The sequence below is a fragment of the Carassius gibelio genome, chromosome B15 (assembly GCF_023724105.1).
Source record: "Carassius gibelio isolate Cgi1373 ecotype wild population from Czech Republic chromosome B15, carGib1.2-hapl.c, whole genome shotgun sequence".
In the NCBI taxonomy this organism is placed as follows: domain Eukaryota; kingdom Metazoa; phylum Chordata; class Actinopteri; order Cypriniformes; family Cyprinidae; genus Carassius; species Carassius gibelio.
The window spans coordinates 9168124-9192714 of NC_068410.1; the positions used below are offsets into that span (position 1 = coordinate 9168124).

At 36.0% G+C, this 24591-nt stretch overlaps 3 protein-coding genes and 1 long non-coding RNA gene across 4 annotated transcripts; 1 reads left to right on the forward strand and 3 right to left on the reverse strand.

Annotated features, from left to right (window-relative positions):
• Nucleotides 1–174: 174 nt before the first annotated feature.
• On the forward strand, nucleotides 175–7677 carry LOC127972102 (uncharacterized). Its single transcript, XR_008156996.1, has 3 exons — nucleotides 175–241; nucleotides 4117–4206; nucleotides 6971–7677. It is a non-coding gene; the product is annotated as an uncharacterized LOC127972102 (long non-coding RNA).
• An 882-nt stretch (nucleotides 7678–8559) lies between these two features.
• LOC127972184 (putative gustatory receptor clone PTE01) lies at nucleotides 8560–9540 on the reverse strand. The gene has a single exon (XM_052575526.1). The coding sequence runs from the start codon at nucleotides 9538–9540 to the stop codon at nucleotides 8560–8562; it is 981 nt and encodes a 326-aa protein (XP_052431486.1).
• A 2277-nt stretch (nucleotides 9541–11817) lies between these two features.
• Nucleotides 11818–17306, reverse strand: LOC127972213 (olfactory receptor 52B2-like). The gene is made up of 2 exons (XM_052575558.1): nucleotides 17269–17306; nucleotides 11818–12718 (listed from the first exon to the last, which is right to left on the reverse strand). Exons 1-2 carry the CDS (start codon nucleotides 17304–17306, stop codon nucleotides 11818–11820), a joined length of 939 nt encoding a protein of 312 aa, XP_052431518.1.
• A 6349-nt stretch (nucleotides 17307–23655) lies between these two features.
• Nucleotides 23656–24591, reverse strand: LOC127973050 (olfactory receptor 52J3-like). Its single transcript, XM_052577084.1, has one exon. It carries the CDS (start codon nucleotides 24589–24591, stop codon nucleotides 23656–23658), a length of 936 nt encoding a protein of 311 aa, XP_052433044.1.

The window sequence follows — 24591 nt, forward strand, 5'->3', positions numbered from 1 at the left end:
ATGTTTTGTGTACAAGCACATGGCCTTGTCCTTGGGCCATGTGCTTGTGTTGTCTCGTTCCCTTGCCCCGCCCCCCTTGTTATCCTAGTCTTGTCATGATTGCTGTATCTGTGCCACCTGTTGTGTCTTGATTTAGATCCCCTAGTGTGCTCTGTCTTTTGTCGGTTCATTGTTCCTACTTGTTATTGTGATTGTTCCACACTGAGATTGTTCCACACTGAGATTGAGATTGTTCCTACATGTGAGTGTTTACCATATCGTGAGTGCCTCTATATGTTTCTGAATCCCTGAAGAAGTCTTTGTATTACCGTGAGTGTGTACAGCCCTACCTGTGCACGTGCCTGATTTTAACAATACTACACTTCATTAAAATGTCTCTGATCATTTAACCATTATCATGCAATGTTGTATTTATCTTGTTTATCATGAGTCACATAATATGCTGCCAGATCTTAGCCTCATTTGTGCCACATATCACAGGCACGTGCACAGGTAGGGCTCAACCTGTGCAGAGCACATGCCCTTTTTGCCCTTACACTCCGAAGTGCCCTTTTTTTGGTGGTGTTTTTTTTTTTTTTCTTTTTTTTAAATCAATGCTATTGGTATATTTAGCAATATGAAAGTTCTTAAAACGAGCTTGTGTAAATTTTATTCGATCCTCAAGCTGTCAGTAAGCTAATACCTCCGCCCCCTCTATATTCACTGAATTAACTGAAGTTCCACAGCAGCCGCACAGTAGACAACAGCGGAGCTGAACAAAGTTTTGCGAAGGGTAAAAAAATTTCCGTGTTTGAATAAGTACTACTAAACACTATGTTTATAAAGGCTCATATTTTATTTATTTGATGTCTGACTGACTGAGACATGTGGGACGTCGCCTGAGAGAGAGGGCTAGCATTTGCCATCTAGTCATAGCCAATACATAGCCAACACTTAAATAGCCTGTGCATACAGTAGCATTAAATCTATAATAAAATGCGATTTTGGCCAAATGCATTTTACCACAGGAAAAACTGAGAGCTCCGTCTATATAGATACAAAAACTAGTTTGTAACCTGTAGATGAAAATGTAATGTGATGCCGGTGTAGCAGTCGATTCTGTTCCCCTCGGAATGTCTGTTTCCCCTCGGGTTGCCAGGTCCGTGTGATAAACCCAACCAAATAGTTAATCAAACATTTTCACAAAGTAGCCTAAATTCCACGGATGCAAATACACCAAACACACCTGGATGTAAGGAAAGCAAAAAGGGACAAATTTATTGCTACACTGCAGCATAGTAAAATGATTATCACACTCCCGTTTATGTTCTTTTTTTATTATTATTCATCTTGCAGTTGTTCCGTTATTTTTGTCTTATGTTCTTACATTTCAAGTTGAAAAAACTCTCGTCTTAAATTTATTTTCAAGTTTAAGATATAGGACTGTATTTTGAATTATTTGACTTGCCGTACATCCAGTCACGCTTCTTGCGCACGCTAGTTCTGATCGTACGTATAGTAACTCGGCAATTGTAGTATGTTTGCGTAAAGGGGAACAGACATTCCGAGGGGAACAGATTGACTAATACACCGGCAACAGCAGTCGCTGTCGCCGTTTTAATGACGGACAAAAAAATTTTCACATTCGCTGGTCAAAAACTATATATTGATAAGTAATACAACAACATATAATTTGTTTTTACCATCGGAAAATCATAACAGGTGCGCCCCCGCGCTGTTTCGTACTGGAACTTACACAAAGCGACGCGTGATCCTCGTCACCTAGATAACATATTTCTGAGAAATTTCTTCTTTGATTTATGATTGCTGATACACTTAATTTATTAACATTTAGGCTAATCATGTTATGGTATACTCTCCGCTCGTCCTCACATTTATAAAATGTAGTAAAACATTGTTTTACTACAGTAATGTAGTAGTAACTCAAAAAAATGACAGAAGATCACTGTGAAATCTTTATATTTTATCATGCAGAATGTAATTCGTGATTCATTCCAAGGCTTCATTTATTTGATCCAAAATACAGCAAAAGCAGTTATATTGTGTAATATTTTTAGAATTTTAAATAACTGTTTTCTATTTGAATATATTTTAAAATGTAATTTATTTTTGTGATCAAAGCTGAATTTTCAGCATCATTACTCCAGTTCAGTACTCTTCAGTGTCACGTGATCCTTCAGAAATGCTTTTCACTGCAACTGTACTTTTCACACTATTTTTATTTATTTTTTTCATTGCTGGCTTATTTTAGGGAAAGTGTAGTGAATAAGAGACCTTCTCAATGTCATTCATAATCATGTTAACCAAATAATACAAATTAGCTTATAAAACCAAACTGAATAGCTAAAAAAGAGAATATATATAATTGATATAAAAAAGGGAGGGGGTGCCCTTTTTCAGTTTCAGCACATGCCCCTCAAAAGGTCTGTGCACGGCCCTGGTTAAAATTAAGTCTTTGAAATTGCAAGTCAAAACAGAATAAAACATCTTTTCAAAATTAAGCAAATCAGTCAAGTGCATTAAACTGCACTTAATTATAATTTCATTTCATTTTATATTATTATTCTTTTTACAAATAATCTTAGAATCCTTACATGAAAAAAAACAGAGAGAGAGAGAGATCATTTAACCACTATCATGTAATATTTATTTGGTTTACCATTAATTAATTTGTATTAGTATGCTGTCATGCACAAGCATTAAATAAAATTATCATGAAAGTATTTTATTTTTATTTAAATCCTCTGTGTGATGTTTTGTGTGAGGAATAGATCCAAATTCAAACCGCATTCATCAGCGATATGTATCTCCTTCCTCTGTAGGTATAGTAACAATTTAAAAATGTGCCATTAAGAAGTTTTACGGCAGCGATTTCAAACGCTCATTGGCTCTTGCCAGTTTCGTCATAAATTGTGACATGCCGTATTTCCGGTGATACGTGTTTTGAATGCGAAATGCACACCTTGACGGAGCACACCTTTAAGCACACCTTTAAGTCTGATTTTCTATTCAGTTTAATGTACTTTATTGGTATAGTTTGAATGTACTTTCCCAGACAGCAAGCAGTGTCGTCCCAGATCTGGCCCACATGTGGCCCGCATGGATTTCAAGCAGGCCAGATATGGGACGGATTTGGGTCAACACTATGTTGCTGTCTGGTTTACCAAAATACATAAAATAATTAATTGCGATTATAGTAATATACAAGGCAATAATATGAAATATTACGATTCTGTATTCCCAGACAGCAGTATAGTATTGGCTCAGATACGGCCCACATCTGGCCTGTGTGAAATCGATATGGGCCAGATGTGGGCTGGATCTGGGCTGAAACTGCTTGCTGTCTGGGTTGGGTCTGGGCTATATAAAGCTCAGGTGTGGCACAGTTTGGGGGATTCTGGTTTACTTAAGGCTGAGAATTGATACCAATAATAAAAACCTCTTTTGGCCCAGTTCAGGGCCAGTTAAGGGTGAATAACTGGCTGAGATTCGGGCCGGATATGGCCCATGTGTGGCCCTAGTCTTTAATCCAGTTCTGGGCCACTTCAGGGCCATCATTCTTTGCGGTACTTGGGCCGAGAGAAAAGTCATTGTGTGGCCTGGATCTGGGCTAGAAGACATTTGCTATTTGGAAAGTTGCTGGGGTATATTTTTAGCAATAGCCAAAAATACATTGTATGGGTCAAAATAGATTTTTCTTTTATGCCGAAAATCATTAGGATTGTCATGATCCATTTCCTGCTCACCATCAGAGGTTACCATACCCCACTCAGACATTCACCCTGGACTCCATTTCCCAAGATCCCCTCTGATTACACACTTGTTGTTTCCAATAACCCGGACACTATAAAGGTTGCACTCACTCACATACAGGTGCTCAGTATTGTTTAGCCTTGTATTGTTTCCTTGTCTTTTTGTTCTGACCCTAGCCTGTTTATCTCGCCTCTTAACTTTTGCTGCTTGCCTTTATCAATTGCCTGTATTGGATTATTCTCTTGCTTTGACCTCTGGATACTGTTTGCTGGTGTATGACCTTTGCCTGTCTGACTATGCTCTTTGTTTGAATCAAATCTGAAATTGGATCTGACCTTGCCTACACGACCCTGACTGTAACAGAGTACTGAGCCATCAAGGGTTCGGCGGCTCTCCAGCTCAACAATGGACCCAGTCAACCAGCTTCTACATATTCGGAAAGGAGACTTACCAGTTGAGTACTATGTTCAGCAGTTTTGTGAGTTGTCTAGGCACGTTTCTTTTGATGAAGTCGCTTTAAAAGAAATTTTTCATTTTGGACTGAACAAGCCTGTAAAATCATGGTTTCCTGGAGGGGAGTTTAAATGCAGTTTAAGAAATTTCATGGACTATTCTTTGATTTTGTGTGGTTCTCCGTTCACTGTGGGAGAGGCAGAGGACAGCGTTGAAACTACAGATGTTCCCTTTTTCCCTTCCCGATACCGATTCCGATACCTGGGCTCAGGGTATCGGCAAATACCGAGTACTGATCCGATACCTGGGTGTGTATCTGTATATACAGCTGTGTATATACTACTAGCCCTGTGTAAATTGCTAGAATTATTTTATGGTGGGCTTCAGACTGATCCCGTAATAAAACATGAACAAATACATGATGAACTACTGTATTCATTACAGTATTTTTATTATCTGACATGAATTTGACAGTATTATTTATTTTCTTAAGCGAAAAAGAACTTCAAATGCAGCCAAAAATCTAACATCGCAAACTAAAAAAGATATTTTAGTTTTACAATATAACTGTATAAAAACTGCAACAAATAATTCTATTAATATAAAAAAGTATATATTAATCAGATAAACTCTTTACAACAAAAGTAGTAAAAAACAAGCAACCGTCTAGGCATAATTATTATTATTAATAGAGATGTTTTATTATTACTACATAGACATAGTTAAATCTACTGTAGGCTACAACAGTAGCTTAATATATTGTCAATTTACTCATGTTAAACCAAACATTTATTTTAATGGGCTGCCATGAAGATCTTTGAGTGTCTGTGTTTATGATATGACAGTTTTCTCAAATGAAATGGTAAATTCTCATGAAGTGACAGTTAATGCGTTCGAGTCCTCATATAGTGACACACAGCAGAGACTGCAAAACAGCCAGCTCCCGTGCATCTGCGCCCGTCACCCACAGAGATGTAGAATTTGCAGGAGTAATATTTAAATAGTATTTTGCAGTTTAATATTCACAGACACTAGTATATATTCGGCTACTGTCTGGAGCCCTGCTTTAACTAACACGTAAGCGACTGACTGAAATCAGATGCGGGTACCGAATATACTCGGGAGTCTGTAACTTACTACCAATACTACAGAGACATACTGCTAACCACTGATCTATAATATAGAAGTGGCTTCACTGTCTTTTGGCAGTTTAGAACGTGATGAGCGATCCAGTCATATATAGATCAGAGCTGCTAACGCGTTTTCATTTCTTCTTCGCTGCTCTAAACAGGGATTGCTTGTGGCAACACAGCACAACTTTCTGAGCAGTGAAAAAGAACCATGCAGCGGTTAGGCAAAGCTAGCGGTCATAACTAGTTTAAGAAATTGGTATCAGATCGGTGGGTTCATGTACTTGCCGATGCCAGAATTTGTTGTGGTATCGGAGATATTTCCGATACTAGTATCGGAATCGGAACAACTCTAGTTGAAACTCTGCTCTTTCTGAGGCGAGTCACCTGTCAAAACTCCATTGCAGCTGCTATCGCGCTGCCGCCATTTTGGACTGAACCAACGGCTTTACCGTTGGCAGAAGCCGCAGAACTACCGTATACACTGCAGCATTAACAATTATGTCTGTAAGGCAAGGCAAGGCAAGTTTATTTATATAGCACATTTCGTACACAATGGTAATTCAAAGTGCTTTACATAAAAAAATAAAATAAAATAAACAGTGAAAATATAGTGCAATCAATTCGGACATTGCACAGTGCTCATTCAATAAATGCACCGCTAAACAGATGAGTTTTGGGTCTAGATTTAAATGTGACTATAGTGTTTTAACACATCTGATCTCTTCTGGAAGCTGATTGCAACTGCGGGCAGCATAGTACAGGTGCTGTAACGTTAGCTATCCCATGACCGCAGTAACAGTTTGCTAACGTTATGTATTTGGTCAAAATTGGGTCAAGACTCGAAATGGTCTTTAAGTTTGGATAGTGATTTTCATGTTTATGCGAAAAAAGGGTGACAGTTAAAGGGTTAATTTAGTGATAACAATGAATTAATAAAGCGGTCATTTGTCAGGTCAGGTGTTCATATATCTCTGAAAATATGCGATTTAAATGGTTGTAATTCAAGAATGCTTTGGAATATAGACTTACTGTATGTCTTGTTTTAAAGAAGACATTTGCTAGGTTATTGTTGAAGTGAAATAAATTATGAAAGTGAAACAGAAAAAAAGTTATATAAGTTTAAGTTTATTAAAATGTACAAATAAAAAAATATAATTATTTATATTCTATATTCTATATATATATATATATATATATAAGTATATGTATTACAAAATATATTTTACTCTATAACTGCAAGAAAATGCAAGCAAAAAATCTGAACAAGTTGTTTCACATTTTAGAGACATGGGATGTCTGCTATAGAGATATTAAAAACAATAAACTACTATTTAATTCCCTCAACCGCTTTTGAAATGGGACCGGTATCATTCAATTCTATGACAGCTGTGTTGCGTTCAGTCCAAGATGGCGGAGCTGCAGCTCTGCGCATGGGTGCGTTTGTTGCTATGGAACGTTCTATTGAGTTTCGCCTCTTGTTACTTCTATACTCTTTGCTCCCGTCCTGTCACTGCTATGGGGGCCGTCTGTGAACTCTCGTCCTGTCATGGCTATGGAGGCCGTTTGGGAACTTTCTTCCCACCTTATCATGGCCACAAGGCTGCCATTTACCTGTTTGTTCTCTGTTTCAGTCCTACCTGATCAGGCTTGCTCTCCTGTGCCATTGATACCACTGCGGTGGTCCTCTGCTCTGCCCTGGTGGGCTTCTGTCCCATCTGCTCAGCTGTGGTGCTCCTCTGCTCCACCCTGGTGGGCTTCTGTCCTGTCTGCTCTGCTTTGTTGGTCCTCTGCTCCACCCTGGTGGGCTTCAGTCCTGTCTGCTAGGCTGTGGTGATCCACTGCTCTGCCCTCGTAGGTTTCTGTCCCATCTGTTTGCTGTTGTACGACCTTTTGCCTGTCTGACTATGCACTTTGTTTGAATAAAAGCAAAGTAGCAATCATGTTACATAAAGATATTTTGTAAGTTACCTACTGTAAATATAAAGTTTATTTTTTATTAATATGCATTTCTATGGACAAATGTAAAGGTGATTTTTCTCAAAGGGTTTATTTTTTTTTATTTTTTTTATTTATTTATTTATTGTACCCTTAGATTTCAGATATACAAATAGTTGTATCTCATCCAAATATTGTCCTTCTAACAAACCATACATCAATGGAAAGTGTATTTATTGTTTCAGATGATGTACAAATCTCAAATCAAAGATTTACCCTTATGACTGATTTTGTGGTCCAGGGTCATAAATGTTGATTTTGTAGGTCTGTTGTGTTTGCACACTGCAGAAAACAGCATGCCTTTCTCTTACACAAAAAAAAGCCCTGTAGCATTGAGTATACATGTTTAATAAAAGACATTATGCATATATGCCTTGAGATTACAGTTACATTAACATTTGACATTTGTGCTCACAGAATACAGATATCATACATAAGAGTGATCAATATTTATTGTACATTTAGGCACAAAGCATGAAACGGCACCCTTTCTTCCAACAATTAATAAGAATCCACAAAAAGGTTAAATAACAGCAATTTCTATATAATAAAACATATCTAAGCACAGTCACTTTTGGACTGTTTTAGACAAAGTCAAAATCTTTCCTTTGTTTTTTTATTCTCTTCAGTTGGTTTCTTCAGTTTAGTGGAAACAAAAGATGCTTGTACAGCAACATCAAAAGTCTTTGTTGGGAAATACTATTTTTGTTCACAGTTGTTAGGTTTAGGGTTAATTTTCACTATTTGTTAATGTCATTCTGTTTATTTTATGACACAAATATAACCGTAATATAACTGCAAATCTTTTGACTGTTAGATGAGGCTATATAATCAGAAGCACTTTGTTCATTCAGTGAAAATATACAAATCCTCAGATCTGGTAAATATCCCACAATTATTAATTTCCTTTATTTTTTGCTCATTTATACAGACATGAAAAGCCTAGTACAAAGTAACAAGTCCATTATACACCGATAATACAGCTGTTTTTTAAAATAATGTAATACCTTCACAACAATTACAAAGAAATTACACTCACATATCATGTAATAAAATCTTTTTTTTTTTTAACTCCGTAATGATACAGTTGTTTAGTAAATGTTCATTCACTTTTTTTTCATGATTGATATAGGTTTAACGAGAATGAAACATACAGGTAAACCTGTGTCAATTTCCATCCAGAATACAACATCAAGAAACTTTTTTTTTTTACATTCCATAATTATTACTTTCTGTTTTTAACAGCAAATCTTTTTTTTTCTGGGCTAACTTTGTACTTTTTTAAAACCAAGAGTAATGCTATTCTAATATCTTTAGTTTTCATTCCATATATGACTGGATTGACAGTTGGAAGGACTGTGTAAATCATTAAACCACAAATCCTCTGTGCATTGGAAGAGATGCTGGGGATCCGATATGATAATGTAGCAACAGTTGATACTATTTCAAAGAGGGAAAAAGTAGCGATCTGGGCTATACATGTATTTAGAGCCTTAACTTTTGAATCAGCGTGTGTTTGTTTTATACATGTGATGAGAATCTGTGTATAAGAGAATAGCTGGATTAAGATACTGCTAATCTGTATAAATGCTGTTATAAATAAGCCATAAACGTTGTTCACAGCCAAATCCCCTCCACATGAAAGCAAAAGCAAAGATGCATTGTCACAGTACACGTTGGTAATGAAAGACTTGCATTTTACCATTCTAGACTGAAGTGAAAACAACACTAGTATTAAGACGAAGTCAAGACCCCATGCCAGAGCTATGATTCCACATATTTTGCAAGGAGTCATGATAGAATTATATCTGAGCGGCTTGCATATTGCTATGTACCGGTCTACTGACATGGCTGCCAGTAGAAAAGGTATTGAACATGCATACATATGTAGTAAAAAAGCCTGAAGAACACACGTAGGGTAATACACATCATTTGTTTCTGTTAAAATGTCCACAAGCACCCTGGGCAGACCGACTGTGATTCCAATTAAATCAGTTAGAGGAAGGCTGAACAGGATGTAGAACATCGGCTTGTGAAGGCTTCTCTGAGTGATTATCAGTCCAAGAATGATTCCATTACAGACCAGAGAGAACACGTAGATCAGAGCTCCAGCCAAAAACACAGGATATATTGCTTTAGGATGGATATCAAGTTTTGCAATTTTAAGATTAAATGTGAAAGTGGGATTTGAAAGGTTTCCAGCCATTAAGAACCTTGATGGAAAACAAAACGAATATATTTTCACCATAAATAATTTTACATAGTGGTCATGTAACAAGGTTTGTAAATCTGACTGCCTACATTAAGTCACAATAAGTCTTACCTTAGTTTACTAACTGTTTCAAGTTGTATGACCTGAATACACTAGCTATGCACCACTATAGGCGATGGTATATCATCACCTTTTATGCAGAAAAAAAAAACAGTCGTGGGACTTGTAATCATGGTTTAGTTCGTGGTCCTTTGACACCAGATGATGTAATGTGTGTGTCTAAAATAGACCTGAGATTTAAGACATGAGAATCTGCCACTTTAGAATATTGGAGCCTATATGAAAATACTCCTTAAAAATCCTTTAACAGTCATGAAACACATTTTTTAGATCATTTTTGAGAACAGATGTGTTTCACATTATTGAAAACAATGACACATCACACATTATTTTAAACACTAAAGGCTGGAATACACTACATAATTTTTACCCAGATTTTTGGAGTCAATTCTAGTTGCTAAATTTCTGCAGATTTTGGGCAATATGGGTTGAAGAGTACTTCACATACTGCATAATGTAAGATGAGCATAGATTTTATTATTATAATTTTTTTTCAGACTTTTATTCAACCCAGTCATTGGAGATCAAACAAATTGGATATTTATAGCAAATTTTTGAGCACATTTTCATTTGTCAAACATCTAACAATGAGATGCATGTTTGTACATGTTTTTTCTCTCTGTGACTGGTTACAAAAGGTGTACAGTGTTTTTTAAATATGTTCGTTCATGTTGCACATCCCATATTTAAGGGGGAAAGTGGGTTTTTTTTTTAACTTTCTTTCTTTCTTTCTTTTTAGCCATTTCTTTTTTCCAGTTTAAAAAAAAAACTGAAACAGGCAACAATGAAAATAAAAAATTCAAAGATAAATAGAAAAAAAAGCTGCATTCTTCCTATAGGGTTATAGGGTTAGCAAAGTTAATATGTGACCCTGGACCTAAAAACCAGTCTTAAGTCGCTGGGGTATATTTTTAGCAATAGCCAAGAATACTTTGTCCGGGTCAAAATTATAGATTTTTCTTTTATGCCAAAAATCATTAGGATATTAAGTAAAGATCATGTTACATAAAGATATTCTGTAAATTACCTACTGTAAATATATCAAATCTTAATTTTTGATTAGTAATATGGATTGCCATGGAAAACTTTAAATGCGATTTTCTCAATATTTAGATTTTTTTTGTACCCTCAGATTTCAAATACTTGTATCTCAGCCAAATATTGTCCTTCTAACAAACCATACATCAATGAAAAGTTTATTTATTGTTTCGGTTGATGTAAAAATCTCAGTCTTAAAAGATTTATCCTTATGTCTGATTTTTTGGTCACAAATGTTATAAAAACTATTTGAGTGTGTAGTACGGTAGGTCTGTTGTATTTGCACACTGCAGAAAACAGCATGCCTTTCTCTTACAAAAAAAAAACCTGTAGCATTGGGTATACATATTTAATAAAAGACATTATGCATATATGCCTTGAGATTAATTGCAATTACATTAACATTTCACATTTGTGCTTACAGTATACAGATATCATACCTAAAAGTGATTAAGAATATATTTATAGTAGATTTAGGCCCAAAGCATGAAACGGCACCCTTTCTTCCAACAATTAACTAATGAGAATCCACTAAAAGGTTGAATAATAGCCATTTCTTTATAATAAAACATATCTAAACACAGTCTCTTTTGGACTTTTTAGACTAAGATTGTCCCAGAGAAACCAGTGATGCAGGCCTACATATAAAAATAACAATAACCATCATTCATATTGTTTTAACATTTTGACCTAATCAAAACCCACTGGATTTAAAGCTTTAATATTATGTTTTACCATGCATGTTAACATATGCACTTTTCAGAAATGTGAAAATGTTATAGTAACTGTGCACACAAAACACATGCAAATATATCAACAAATAAATACAGTGTACAGGAACATATCTTCAATGATATGTTTCATACCTTATGTCTCTGAGACTCTCCAAAAGAGTAATACATTGTTCATGGATATATCAGTGTGAAAATGAACTGTATGCTAAGCGATGTAAATTTATTTTAAGTGCAGTTTCTTGTTCTTAAAAATGCCTAAATGGCTATAGTCATTTTATCCTGCTACACTTTTATAATTAATCATAACACTACTATGTAAAGGGTTTTGTGGAAACGCTTGGCATAAACAGTAAAAAAAAAAACATATTTTACAAATATTTTACATTTTAGTGATTTTCCTGCGTATAATTTTTAGCAGATTATTTCGTAATTCATGACTGTTCAATCCATAAACTATTGGATTCAAAAGTGGAGGCACTACAAAAATGAGCATTCCTATAATCTTTTGCAGATTGGTGTTTACATTTGAGAACCTGTGTGACAGAATGGTGAAACTTCCAGCAACCTCATACATGATGAAAATTACCAGTTGAGCAATGCAGGTGTTGATGGCCTTACTCTTAGCATCAGACCTACTCGTGACCAAGCAGGTAATCAGAATCTTCACGTAGGAAAACACTTGAATGGAAACACTAATAATCTGCATAATGGCTGTTGTAAATAAGCCATAGATGTTGTTAACTATAGTATTACCACAGGTCAGCTTAACAAGAGAAGGGTTATCACAAAACACATTCAAAATGTTAGATCTGCATCTATAATTCCTTCCTTGCAAAGAAAAAAGCAAAACAATTAAAAAAAAGTCAAGGCCCCATACGAAAGCTACAATTCCCATCACAAATTTTGGTGTCATGAGAGCATTATATCGCAGAGGCATGCAAATGGCAATATAGCGATCAAAAGCCATGGCTGCCAGGATGAACAAAACACCACCTCCATACATGTGGAGCAGAAAACCCTGGAGAACACAGAGGGGATAGTATGTATTATTGGTTTCTGTCACAATGTCAGAGAGAACCTTGGGAAGCATGGAAGTAATTCCCACAAAATCATTCAGAGGGAGGCTGAACAAAATAACGTAAATTGGCTTGTGGAGACTTTGTGTCAGAATAATGAGGAGCAACAGGGTCAGATTACAAAAAGCACCAAACATGTAGATGAAGATGCCAAAGATAAATATGGGATATTTTGCTCCTGGAGGGATGGAAAATGGATCCAGGCAGGCCCGGCGCCACGAGGGGGCAAAAGGGGGCAATGCCCCCTCAGATCTGACTTGTGCCCCCTCTGTTTCATTTTTGTATTCGTGGTTAAAAATAAATGGTAAACCTTTTGAGTTAAATAATAATTTAACCTTATCCCCATGGGATTTAGAATGTTCAGTGTGACTCGTGACATTACTGCCAGATTCAAACGTCTTTCGCGTTGGTTGGCGCTGAGCCAGAGACGGACGAGCTCAGCGCTGTCATATCACAACTATGCAGTGTTTTCAACCTCATAATGTTTATTTTAGATTTCATACATTTAAATAGGCTACACGTAAGCACTGGTAAAACAATAGGCTACATTTGGAGTCTGTGAAAGCAGCAAAAACAATCTATTCAAATGTAATTTGCCGACGTGTGTTTTTAAAATCAGATAAACACAGTGGAAGTAGGCTATCTATAAAGTTTACTCTATTGTTATAAAGATTTTAAAACGACCAAACACACTCACTTACACATATTTGAGAATCGGCATATAGGATAGTTGATGACATGGTAAGTAAGTTTGCAGGGCTCTCAAGTTTTGAACTGAGTTCAGAGTGAGATTTTGCCCGCGGTCGCGATGGCGGCAGGGGTTTGATGGGGACGGGTGTCTGATCTCATAAATGACACATATTCTTACAAATAAAATAATATTTATTTAATTCAGCATTTATTTGTGTGTGTGTGTGTGTGTGTGTGTGTGTGTGTGTGTGTGTGTGTGTGTAGAGAGAGAGAGAGAGAGAAAATGGTCAGTGTTGTTTATTGTAGGTGTTGGTAGCTGGTTTTGAGGCCAGGGGTTGGTGGCTCCCATTTGAAGCACTGTGGTTCCAGGCCAGCCATTTTTCACAGTTCCATCAAGTGCTAAGCTGTTCCTGGTTTTGGTCTTGTTTAATCCCACCATGGAGAAAACCCTCTCAGCATAGGTATTTGAATGAGCGAGCACTAACACTAATGCAGCTATTTTAGAAAGCCTCCCTGCTTATGTCCCTCACACCTTGATGGACACAGGAGTTCTCTTGTCTGCAGACTAAGCACCAGTAAAAAGAGCTGGTGGTTCCCATTGTGATGAATGGCCATCGTGTTGACCACTCCTTCTTAAAGGAACACCTACAGGTGGCTGCTCTACATAACCCTCTCTTTTTCCCTGTTTCCAGTGGCTTCTCCACTGTTTCCTCTATGGTCCTCCACAGTCTCTTCCATGCACCCATCCTCTACTGGCACTCCCTCCCCTACTGTATTCTCCACAGCCTCCTCCTCTGACCTAGCCACCTTTTTAGGGAGCTGGGCCCGCATTCATAATGATTTTAAGAAAGTCCTCTCAGAAAACTCTTAATTTAGCTTAAAAACTTTTACATAGGAGTCTTAGCTTTAAAGCAATTCGGGACCGATCTGAGAGCAACTCTGACTAAGGAAAAGACAAAAACGTTCATCTTAGTGAGGAGGCGGGGTTGACCCCGTTGCTATGTATGACACAATCTTTTGAAGACTGTGATTGGTTGGTAGTCCAAGAAGGAAAAAAAGAGTGATTTTAAGTATAGGGTCTATTCTAATTCTCACTTTGAATTTACATGCGTAATTTTTCCTATTTGACCGTTCTCTCTCTCTCTCTCTCTCACACACACACACACACACACACACACACACACACACACACACACACATTATATGTGTGTATATGAATTCTATTTTTTTATTTATCATGCTTTTAATTTCCTATAAGATATTTGATTGGTTAGAATGATAAAAATTGCTCGACTCTTTCTAATTACAGTGATTGCTGTCCTATTTAAGTGGCGGTTTGAATGTTGGTTCTAATGTATCAAACATGGAATCAAAGCCAAGAAGGGCGAGAAAGCCAAACTGGACAGAGGAACAGTGTTTACTGTTACCCCAGTTAGTGGATGAACACCAGGACATTCTTAAAGGAAAATTCAGACACAGCAAGGGCAAGAAGCAGACATGGGAGCGTATAGCACAAACTATTAACGGTTCATTCCCTGCTTGTGCGCACCTATAAGCCTGCTATATTCATAAATGCAGTTTTTTGAGCCTGTAAGGTGGGAATGTCCAGTGGAAACGAAATGAACTGCGAACACAATAAGATGTTCTGAAAGTGCTGTAATTGTTTGTGTGATCACTCTGCTTACAGAAGGTTGTGACAGACTCAAATCATCACTATTGCATTGTTGCATGTTCCCAGTTGCCAAATATCGTAATGTAGTGATTACTTTAATTTATATATTAAATTATATTATATTAAATTATATATAATCTATACCGTCTTATTAACTCATTGTCATCCATTGTCTGCAACACATTTCTTCTGCCTCTTCATCTTTCTGCCATTTTCTCCTCTGCTAAAGAAACTCTTAAGCCTCTTAAAAGTCCTCGTCTGTGCTCATAACAAATTTTACCTTAAGACCTCTTTTAAGGGATAAGATGCTTTCTGAATTACTTTTTTCTTAACTAGGATTTTTTTCTTTAATTTTAAAAGTAAACGCCCATATTTCTAAGAATTTTCTTAGAATTTTGTCACTAGGAACTACTTTTTGCATTAAGATTCTTTATGAATATGGGCCCAGATCTTTTAGAACAAAGCATGAAAGATTGATCCTTTGCCTCTTCCCTGACATCTTTGAAATAGACGAATGCAATAATCAATATTATACATTGGATAAAATATAATGAAATAGCCTAGGCAAAACGTTTTCAAAATGGGGACCAGGATGAGGTGCAGTAAAAATAAAAGGAAAGAAAAAACAAAAAATAATTCAAACTATTATGGATACTGCCATACAAGTATTTTGAATAGGCCTATTATAGAAGTCTCTTATATAAAACTATCAGAGTAGCCCCGCATCCTCTTCAACGTGTTAATTTGGCAATAAAAAAATAATAGTGGGCTAATAATAGGCACAAAAGCTACGGCCGACCACGTATAATGGCCAAAATTGCGTGCGTGTCGGGGTCATAATAACCATCAGACCAAAACATATCTTAGACTGTTTTTAAAAAATGTTAAATTAATATATTGATAAAAAAAAACATATAGTGAAAATCTGTGTCATTGTCTTGACAAGTCTGTAACCGTAACGTTACCTACTTCAGCGAGCGTCTGGATCTGTGTTGCACACGAGCCTGTAAAAATCTTACCCGGATACAGCAATGCTATTTTCTGATTGGTTGATCGGTAGCTATATTTTTTTATTCGTTTAGCTGGTGCGTGTCAGGGCCTTCGGGGAACTCACTTGATTCCTCTACGTTACCTGTTTCACTGTTTACAAAAATAGCGCCGCAACTTGGTGGGCGTTATCCTCGTAATGTCTCTGTGCGTGAGAAATACAAGGTGTGGCGTGTGAGCGTGTGAACGGGTTGAAATGCGTGAGTCTCACGCCCAATGCGTGAGACTTGAGAGCCCTGAGTTTGTGAATATTTCGAATAAAAAAGGAAAAACGAAATGAAGGATAGCCTACATCTGTTATACAGTTATTGTGGCTGCTGTGTTTCACGTGACAAATATGACGCGTTGCCATGGAAACATTAAGGTGGAACGTTCTAAAATAACTGTAGCCTTGAAAAATCTTACTTTCGGGAGTCAGTTAGAATATTTTAAACTTTAGTGTGAAAGGGTTAATTATTCATAATAAATGACGCTGGCTTGGCTGTGTGATTTCCTGATGTGGGTATTAAAGGTGCTGTAGGGAACTTTTGTAAAACAATTTTTTACATATTTATTAAACCTGTCATTATGTCCTGACAGTAGAATATGAGACAGATAATCTGAAAAAAAATCAAGCTCCTCTGGATCCTCCCAGTGTCCTATTGCCATTTGCAGAAACTCCATCGCTCCCGGTAAAAAATAACCAATCAGAGCTGCGGTCCGTAACTTTGTGTTCAAAATGTAGAAAAATGTTTATAATAAGCGAGTACACCATGAATCCATTTTCCAAACCGTGTTTTTGGCTTATCCTGACTCACTAGGGTGCACCTATAATAAGTGTTTATATTCGGACTATTTTAGATTGCTTCGGGGATACCGCGGCGGAGTAACCCAGTACCTTTGTGATTCTTCATAGACATAAACAGAGAGAAGTAGTTCCGGCTACGATGTTCCTCCGCAAGACGCAAGCAGTTCTGTTTATTAACCGCTAGAGCGTCCAAAGTTCCCTACCGCAGCTTTAAATCACATGGAAAATACAGTTGTTTAAATTTAAAGCAAGGGGCATGGTTTTATCCAACCCCGCGCCATTCGGTGTCCATCGAGCAAATATCTGAACATGTGATATTATCAGCAATTCAGTTTCAGCTAAAATGTGAATTATCAATAATATCATTAAAAATGGACATAAGAAAGTATATGCAGCGTATTTCAGACCACAAAAAGAACACTGAAAGTGTGATTGAGAGTACAGCTGATGAACATGACAGCCATCAAAGCATTTTGATGGTGTAATAAAGTTAAGCCCCCTTAACAATTTCACATGCCCCCTCAGTCATTTCATCCTGCAGCCGGGCCTGGATCCAGGGTCAGCTCAAAACTGACTATGATGGAAAAGTTCTCCATTATGACTCTGGATTCTTTGGAATACAAGAAAAATAATATGTTTACATTCATATCAATAAAACACCAAATTTCCCCTTAATTAATCGAAGAATAAAACATTTGTCAGCATATTACTCACTTCATCCACACTTCAAACCTCTACCAGCACTTCAGTTAGAAAAGACTGCAGTATGCTGATGTTGTCTTCAACAAATTCAAGCTGAAAGTGTCTTATATAGACAGTCATCATACTGACATCATCCACATTATAACCCCTGAAGACGAATAATGCATAATACTTGTCACAAATAGGACACAGATTCTCAAACAGACTTGACATACTTACATACCACCTAGGGAGGCCATCTCCAACATATTTGCAGTATTGAGCAGTGTAGCCAATCACAGACATATCTGATGGTTTCTTGAACGCAATGACAAGAAATGTTTAAGTTAGAATCCACTGACCACTCAAAATGCTAAGTTTTTGTAAAGTGCTGAGTTCTCTAAGCTCGGGAATCCTCTCATTATAACAAATTGTAGATATGATGTAAATAAGAGATTCATTGTGCTGTGTAGAGAGCTTATTAATGGAATGTCGCAGGGGCGATTCTAAGATTTTCATTTTAGGGGGGCTCAGCCCCAATAAGGGTATGATTAAAAAATATTTTTTGACTATTAGTGTATTGTATACTACTAACCTTAATGCAATCCACTATTCCATTGTATTCTCTGTATTTCATGTATGGGAGTAGGAGTATTCACCGAGCCATATACAACACTGTAAAAAACAAACTGAAAATTTAGATGTGACCAGTCACTAGAAAATTGAGAATGTTTTTTTTTTTTTTTTTTACAATAAAGACTTCCTGATTCATTATTAGGACATTCATGTTTATCCTTTGATGATACCACTCATTTTTCTTATGAAATGTACGTGGAAATTGGCAGACAATTAAAACAAGCAATGACTGCAATGAATCTTGGGAACTAGTGGTATTGTGTGTGAGAGGCTGTCTACGTTCTATTCTCACCTGACTGTTGCTCATTTGCAGACCTACTCTGCTCAACAAGAAAAAAAAATGTATATTCATCTACAATGAAATATAATTTTCTTTTTGCCTTTATAATCAGCAATAAGGTTGGTTATACATCAAGTCACCCCCTGAAAATTTATTTCATTTCAAATCATTTAACTAACCAGCTAATATTCATTAAGAATTTAGACAAAACATGTATTAATGTTATAGTTAATTGTCTATTGGCAATATGTTTAATCTGTCATTTTTCTATTTATTAAAAATAACAACATTTATTATCAATTTGCCACTTCAGTAAATCAATTACTTTAAAAAAAATCACAGATTCCTTTACTCTTACTCTCATGATACACTAATGATTCATTATTACTTAATACAAAATTATATTTAACAATACAAAACAAAATAACTCCACATGATGTTTATCTCTCTGTGACATTTAGTGCTTTCAGACAATGATGTGCGTCTTTAATAATATCTGTGTATGGCTGCTTAATGGTTGTTATTTAAAGTATGTTTTAATGGGTGTTAGTCGCTTCATTTTTGTTAGAAGAAAAAAGAACTGTCGCACTGTGATAAGGGCTGAAGGTGAATGCAGCGAAGACATATTGGTATTGGATGCGCACAAACACACACACACACACACACACACCTTGTAATCTCCATAGACAGTAAAAGAAATGGACACAGTGACCCCATTGGATTCAATGGAGAAAAATGGAGTCAATTAGAAGCATGCAGTTCCTAGGGGTCGAGCATACTGCACAGACTCAAACTGAGCTTGATGACGTAGATTTCACGTGAGCAACCTGTCTGACAATTGTAAGTCTTCTAATCGCTGTGCCAAGAGAAATCTGAATAATCCACCGAATCTTGCAGAGAAGGCGAGCGTGAACAGGAGCAAATTTTGGTAAGTATTCTGATTAATTATATCCCTTGACTTAATGCCTCCACATCCCCACGATAGCCTCATAGACAGTACAAGATTGCCTGCGAGCTTCTCCTCTTGTTCATACGGTAATTTCTCTAACTTGCAACAGAGAGTCGCAGGTTATGATGCAATGTTTAGCCTATTTTTTCAAAAACTGCTTCTACGGGACCATCACGTAAGATACAAGGTCTTTAATACATTTCCGTGTTTCTTTAGAAATTATGAAAGGACAAATGGTGTCTTTAAACGCCTCAGATGTAAAGTTATTCGCTGTCAAAGTGATGCCAAAATGAATGGGAGTCAATGGAACGCTAACAGCAGGTGGGGGTCCGCTAGCCAATGGCGGCTCCCAGGGCTGCTTCAATAAATTATGAAACCCTGACACCTTTATTGTGTTAGGGCCCAAAACCTGGAATTTGCTTAGGCCCCCCAAATCGCTAAGTCCGCCCCTTTTTTTTTTTTCTTGAAATTAAAAGAGTGGGATCTGTCCTTGTAATGAAATGAAAAGAGTGGGATCTTTAGTATACTGCATTTATTATAAAATGGACAAGCTGGCAGCTATGAAAGCAAGGCTGTAGGGCAATATAGGCCCTCCAGTAAAAGAAATATGGGTTTGTATGCCATTACTGACATGCAGTGAAAAAAAAAACCTAAAACCTAAAAATGGTAACTAAGGGTAAATTACACTACAGCAATGTAATCAAAACAGAAAAGTTTTGGCATTTTTAAAAAGTTTCACATACAGACAACAATGTTGTCAAAAAATAATCCTCATTCACACGGATCTGTTAAAATGATTAAAAACGCTGTCACTTTGTCACTTTCTAAAGAAACACTATGCACCTGTGCACATACCTATTCTTAAAGTATTCATCATGCCTATAGACTGAACGTGTGATACACATAGCATGAAATAACTGTTTACACAAATTCACATTTCTGAAGTTTACAGAGATGATCATGGTATAATTTTCAACTTTTGAAACCCATTTTCATGCCCCCAAAAGTGCTGTTGTTTTGTAAATGAACAGCCAAAATTAATAAAACATCTTCCATTTTTATTTAATAACTGTGTTGTGTAAACCTAAAAACCTAAATTAACTGGTTTTATCGAAGTTAAAAAAAAATATTATTTAATATCACCAAATTGATAGCAATACATTTATTTATACCAATAAAATTAATTTTATGGGTTAAATCAGAAGTGTGGATGTTTCCAGAGCACAAAGCGCTGTAGAATTCGCTGTATTTAAAGTATGTAAAACTCTTTAGTCTAAAAAATGTCTACATACGCTTTTGATTGTCTTCACTTGGAGGTCTAACCATGTAATTTTAAGAGATCAGATTTTGGATGGTAACATTTGAACTAAATTTACACATTGTAATTCAATGCTTCACATTCACTGGTACTCTAAGTTCATTGCATTAATAATAACAGTTGCACATTCATGTCATTATTGGTCCATTGGGACCTTTAGTAGGCCTATGTCAGTCTGATTGATGAGATCTGGAGGGATTTCATTAATGGCGTCCATTTGGTTTTGTCACATACAATAAACAACTTGATAATTAACTAATTGTGTCACTAATTGTGTTGATGTTAAGAGGTCAATATGAACAATGCCACTAACAATACCTTTGGGATGCCGAGCTTGACTGTAAGTTGTTTTTGAATTTAAAAAGGTTTGAATCAGAATAACTTTAAAAAGAAAAGAAGGTGCACATGATAAACATGCCCTTAGTAGGTCCACTGTTTAAATCTTTTTTGTTTTCTAATAGTAAGTCATCTATATATATTAGGGCTGTCAGTTTAATGTGTTAACTTAATTAATTAGTTATAAAAATAATAATTATAATAACGTGATTAAGATATTTTAACTCAGTTAACACATGGCCCCACCCCCAGACATGTATGTCATCTTACATTTCAGACAGTTGCCAAATATGATGCAGGACAATAATGCCATAAATGCAGTTATGCACTAAAATTCAAGATATTGGTGCAAAAATTCCCCTGTATGTGTTTTTTGTCTCATATTTATATCATACCATATCACACGAGCAAGAAGAGCAGCAGACTATTACACACATGTATAGATGTCCTATTCAACAGCCCCAAGCACATAGATGCGTCCGCCATCTTGCAATGGTCAACTTGACATCATTCACCATACTGAAGTTTCTCAGAGAGCCATTGACCCTTTCTGTGCAGGATTGTGGCATTTTTTTTAATATTCAGTGAATATTATGGTGAATGACATCCAGTTGACCATTACAATATGGCGGACGGCTTACATACAGCGACCCATAGAAACAGTCGCTAATATACTACGTATATACTGTATAAGATTACACAAGTGCTGATTTTGTCCTGAATATCACGAGTTTAAATGTGATGTTATACAACAGTTCAGTAAATAAAAAGTTTATATTGTGTTATATTTTAAGAACAATATTATGTATTTTTGCTCAATCTTGCAAATAATATTTTACCTTTAAAGTACACATTAAATCAAAATTGACCTTATTTACTTTACCAGCGCAACTAGATAGTCTTGATGTGAACAATTATTCAGTGCAAGTTAATCCACTGAAAAAAATGGCATTCATTTTCTGATGACGTCAGTTTGACAGCTTGAGATGAATATCCTTAACCACGCCCCTAAAACCGTTAGTTTGTATGAGGGAGAGACAGAGAGGAGGGGCGCAAAAATAAGACCATGCCATCTATTCAATATTCCGTTTCAGCTGGAAATATGTCTCTACACTGAAATAAAGTCGGCAGCAACTTCTGATTCACTCTTTCCTGAATTTCCTGAATCAGCCGTTTGAACGAATAACAAAATACATTTACTGGCACCTGCCAGCAGATTTAGTTTATTATTTAGAGTATAATTGATAATAATATTATTAATAATAATAATAAAAACATTAAAGGTATAGTTTTAATGTATAGTATATTATAGTATACCCCAATTTTTTTTTATTATGTCATCATTTACTCGTTTAAGTCCCTCATGTCGTTTCAGACCTTTCTTTAGTGGAACATAAAGGAAGGTATTTTGAAGACTTTTTGTAAAAAAAGCTGTTGTGGTTTCCAAAGCCTTTCATTGTATGAACAAACAACACTCAGGTACTTCTCAAATTATCTCCTTTTATATTCAATAGTTTATGTTAGGCCTAAATTGTAGCCTAAATATTTATCTGTAATAATTTTATATTGTTGTTGAATCAGATAAAATATTTCTAAAGCTACAATTTGCAATGTCTACTTGATACTTTCATTTAAGAAAAAAGAAAAAATTATAAATAATCTTTTGTGGGTATTTTCATAGTCAAAGTTATTTTGCAATGGATTGTAATTAATTAAATTAATAAACTGAAACATGTAAATAATTGCATGAAAAATGTTCATCATCTGACAGCACTTCTATATATATATAGAATATGTGTGTGTGTGTGTGTGTGTGTGTGTGTGTGCGTGCATGCGTGTGTGTGTGTGTGTGTGTGTGTGTGTGTTTATCTTTTTCCATGCACTCAGCAGACAAACTTGTATCATTTTAAATATCCAGTCTGAATCAAATAATGTCTGTATAAACAGAACAGAGCATGAGACTGCTATTTTACTTACAGAAATTATGTGTCTGACCTTTTTTGTTTGCATGTCAAATGACAGAAGCAGGCAGAACAAAGATTATCTACACCTTCTATTTTATTTATTTATTTTTTTGTCACACACAAAAAAAACTGATTGTTTCACACTGAAGTGACAGGAAAAAAATCTCAATGTTTTATAGTCTTCATGAATACACAGACCCTGAAAACTGTATATTACCATAAAATGACAGGGCCTGGCTTTTGCCTAATGATGTTTGTCATAAAATGCCATTCATGATAGCAGATATCAGTTAACACTGAAAATGACATTATGCACTTCTGCATTCTCTATTATAATTATGCAAGTAAGCAAGACATTTGGAACAAAGCAAATAAAAATATTCTTTGCTTTTAATCTTCTGTTAATTTTCTCAAAAGTTGTAAAGGTTTTTTTTCTGATGTGGTATTGTTCCCTTTAATTGGTTTCAGATGTAGAACTGGAGTTTGTGGATTGATTATGATCAACTAATATTTGTAATTTTCTATATAATAACTGAGAAATAAAGAATTGTTACACTGGTGAAGGCAAAATTAGTTGTTGTTGTTGTTCTTTTTATATAGCTTAACAATAATTTTATTAATATAGGTCTTGGCATTATTGTGATGTATTAATTTTCCCTAAAGTGAAAATAGTTGTGCAATTGCCCTCTACATATTAGAAATAGTTTATTGGAATTGTCTTTGAACATCAGCAGAAGGCTTTATAAGACATCTTGGCACAAACTTATATAATAAAACACATTTAAAAAGAGATTTTTCTGTGAAAGATTTTAAGGAAATGTTTTCGGATTTCGTGGCTGTTCAGTCCATAAACAATTGGGTTCATAACAGGAGGCACCAAAAAAATAAGCATTCCCACAATTTTCTGCAGATTTGCATTAACATTTGAGAACCTGTGGGACAGGATGTAGAAAGTCACAAAAATTTCAAACATGACGAAAATGACCAGTTGAGCAACGCAGGTGTTGATGGCCTTGCTCTTTGTGTCAGACCTACTTGTAACCAAGCAGGTAATCAGAATCTTCACATAAGAAAATACTTGAATGGAAACACTAATAATCTGCATAATGGCTGTTGTAAATAAGCCAAAAATGTTGTTAACTATAGTATTACCACAGGTCAGCTTAAAAAGAGAAGGGTTATCACAAAACACACTCACAATATGGGATCTACATCTTGACTGCATTCCCTGCAAGGAAAACAGTGTACAAATTAATAAAAAGTCAAACCCCCATACAAGAGCCACAATCCCCATAACAACTCTGGGTGTCATTAGACTATTGTATCGCAATGGCATACAAATGGCAATATAGCGATCAAAAGCCATGGCTGCCAGGATGAACAAAACACCACCTCCATACATGTGGAGCAGAAAACCCTGGAGAACACAGAGGGGATAGTATGTATTATTGGTTTCTGTCACAATGTCAGAGAGAACCTTGGGAAGCATGGAAGTAATTCCCACAAAATCATTCAGAGGGAGGCTGAACAAAATCACATAAATTGGCTTGTGGAGACTTTGTGTCAGAATAATGAGGAGCAACAGGGTCAGATTACAAAAAGCACCAAACATGTAGATGAAGATGCCAAAGATAAATATGGGATATTTTGCTCCTGGAGGGATGGAAAATGGATCCAGGGTCAGCTCAAAACTGACTATGATGGAAAAGTTCTCCAT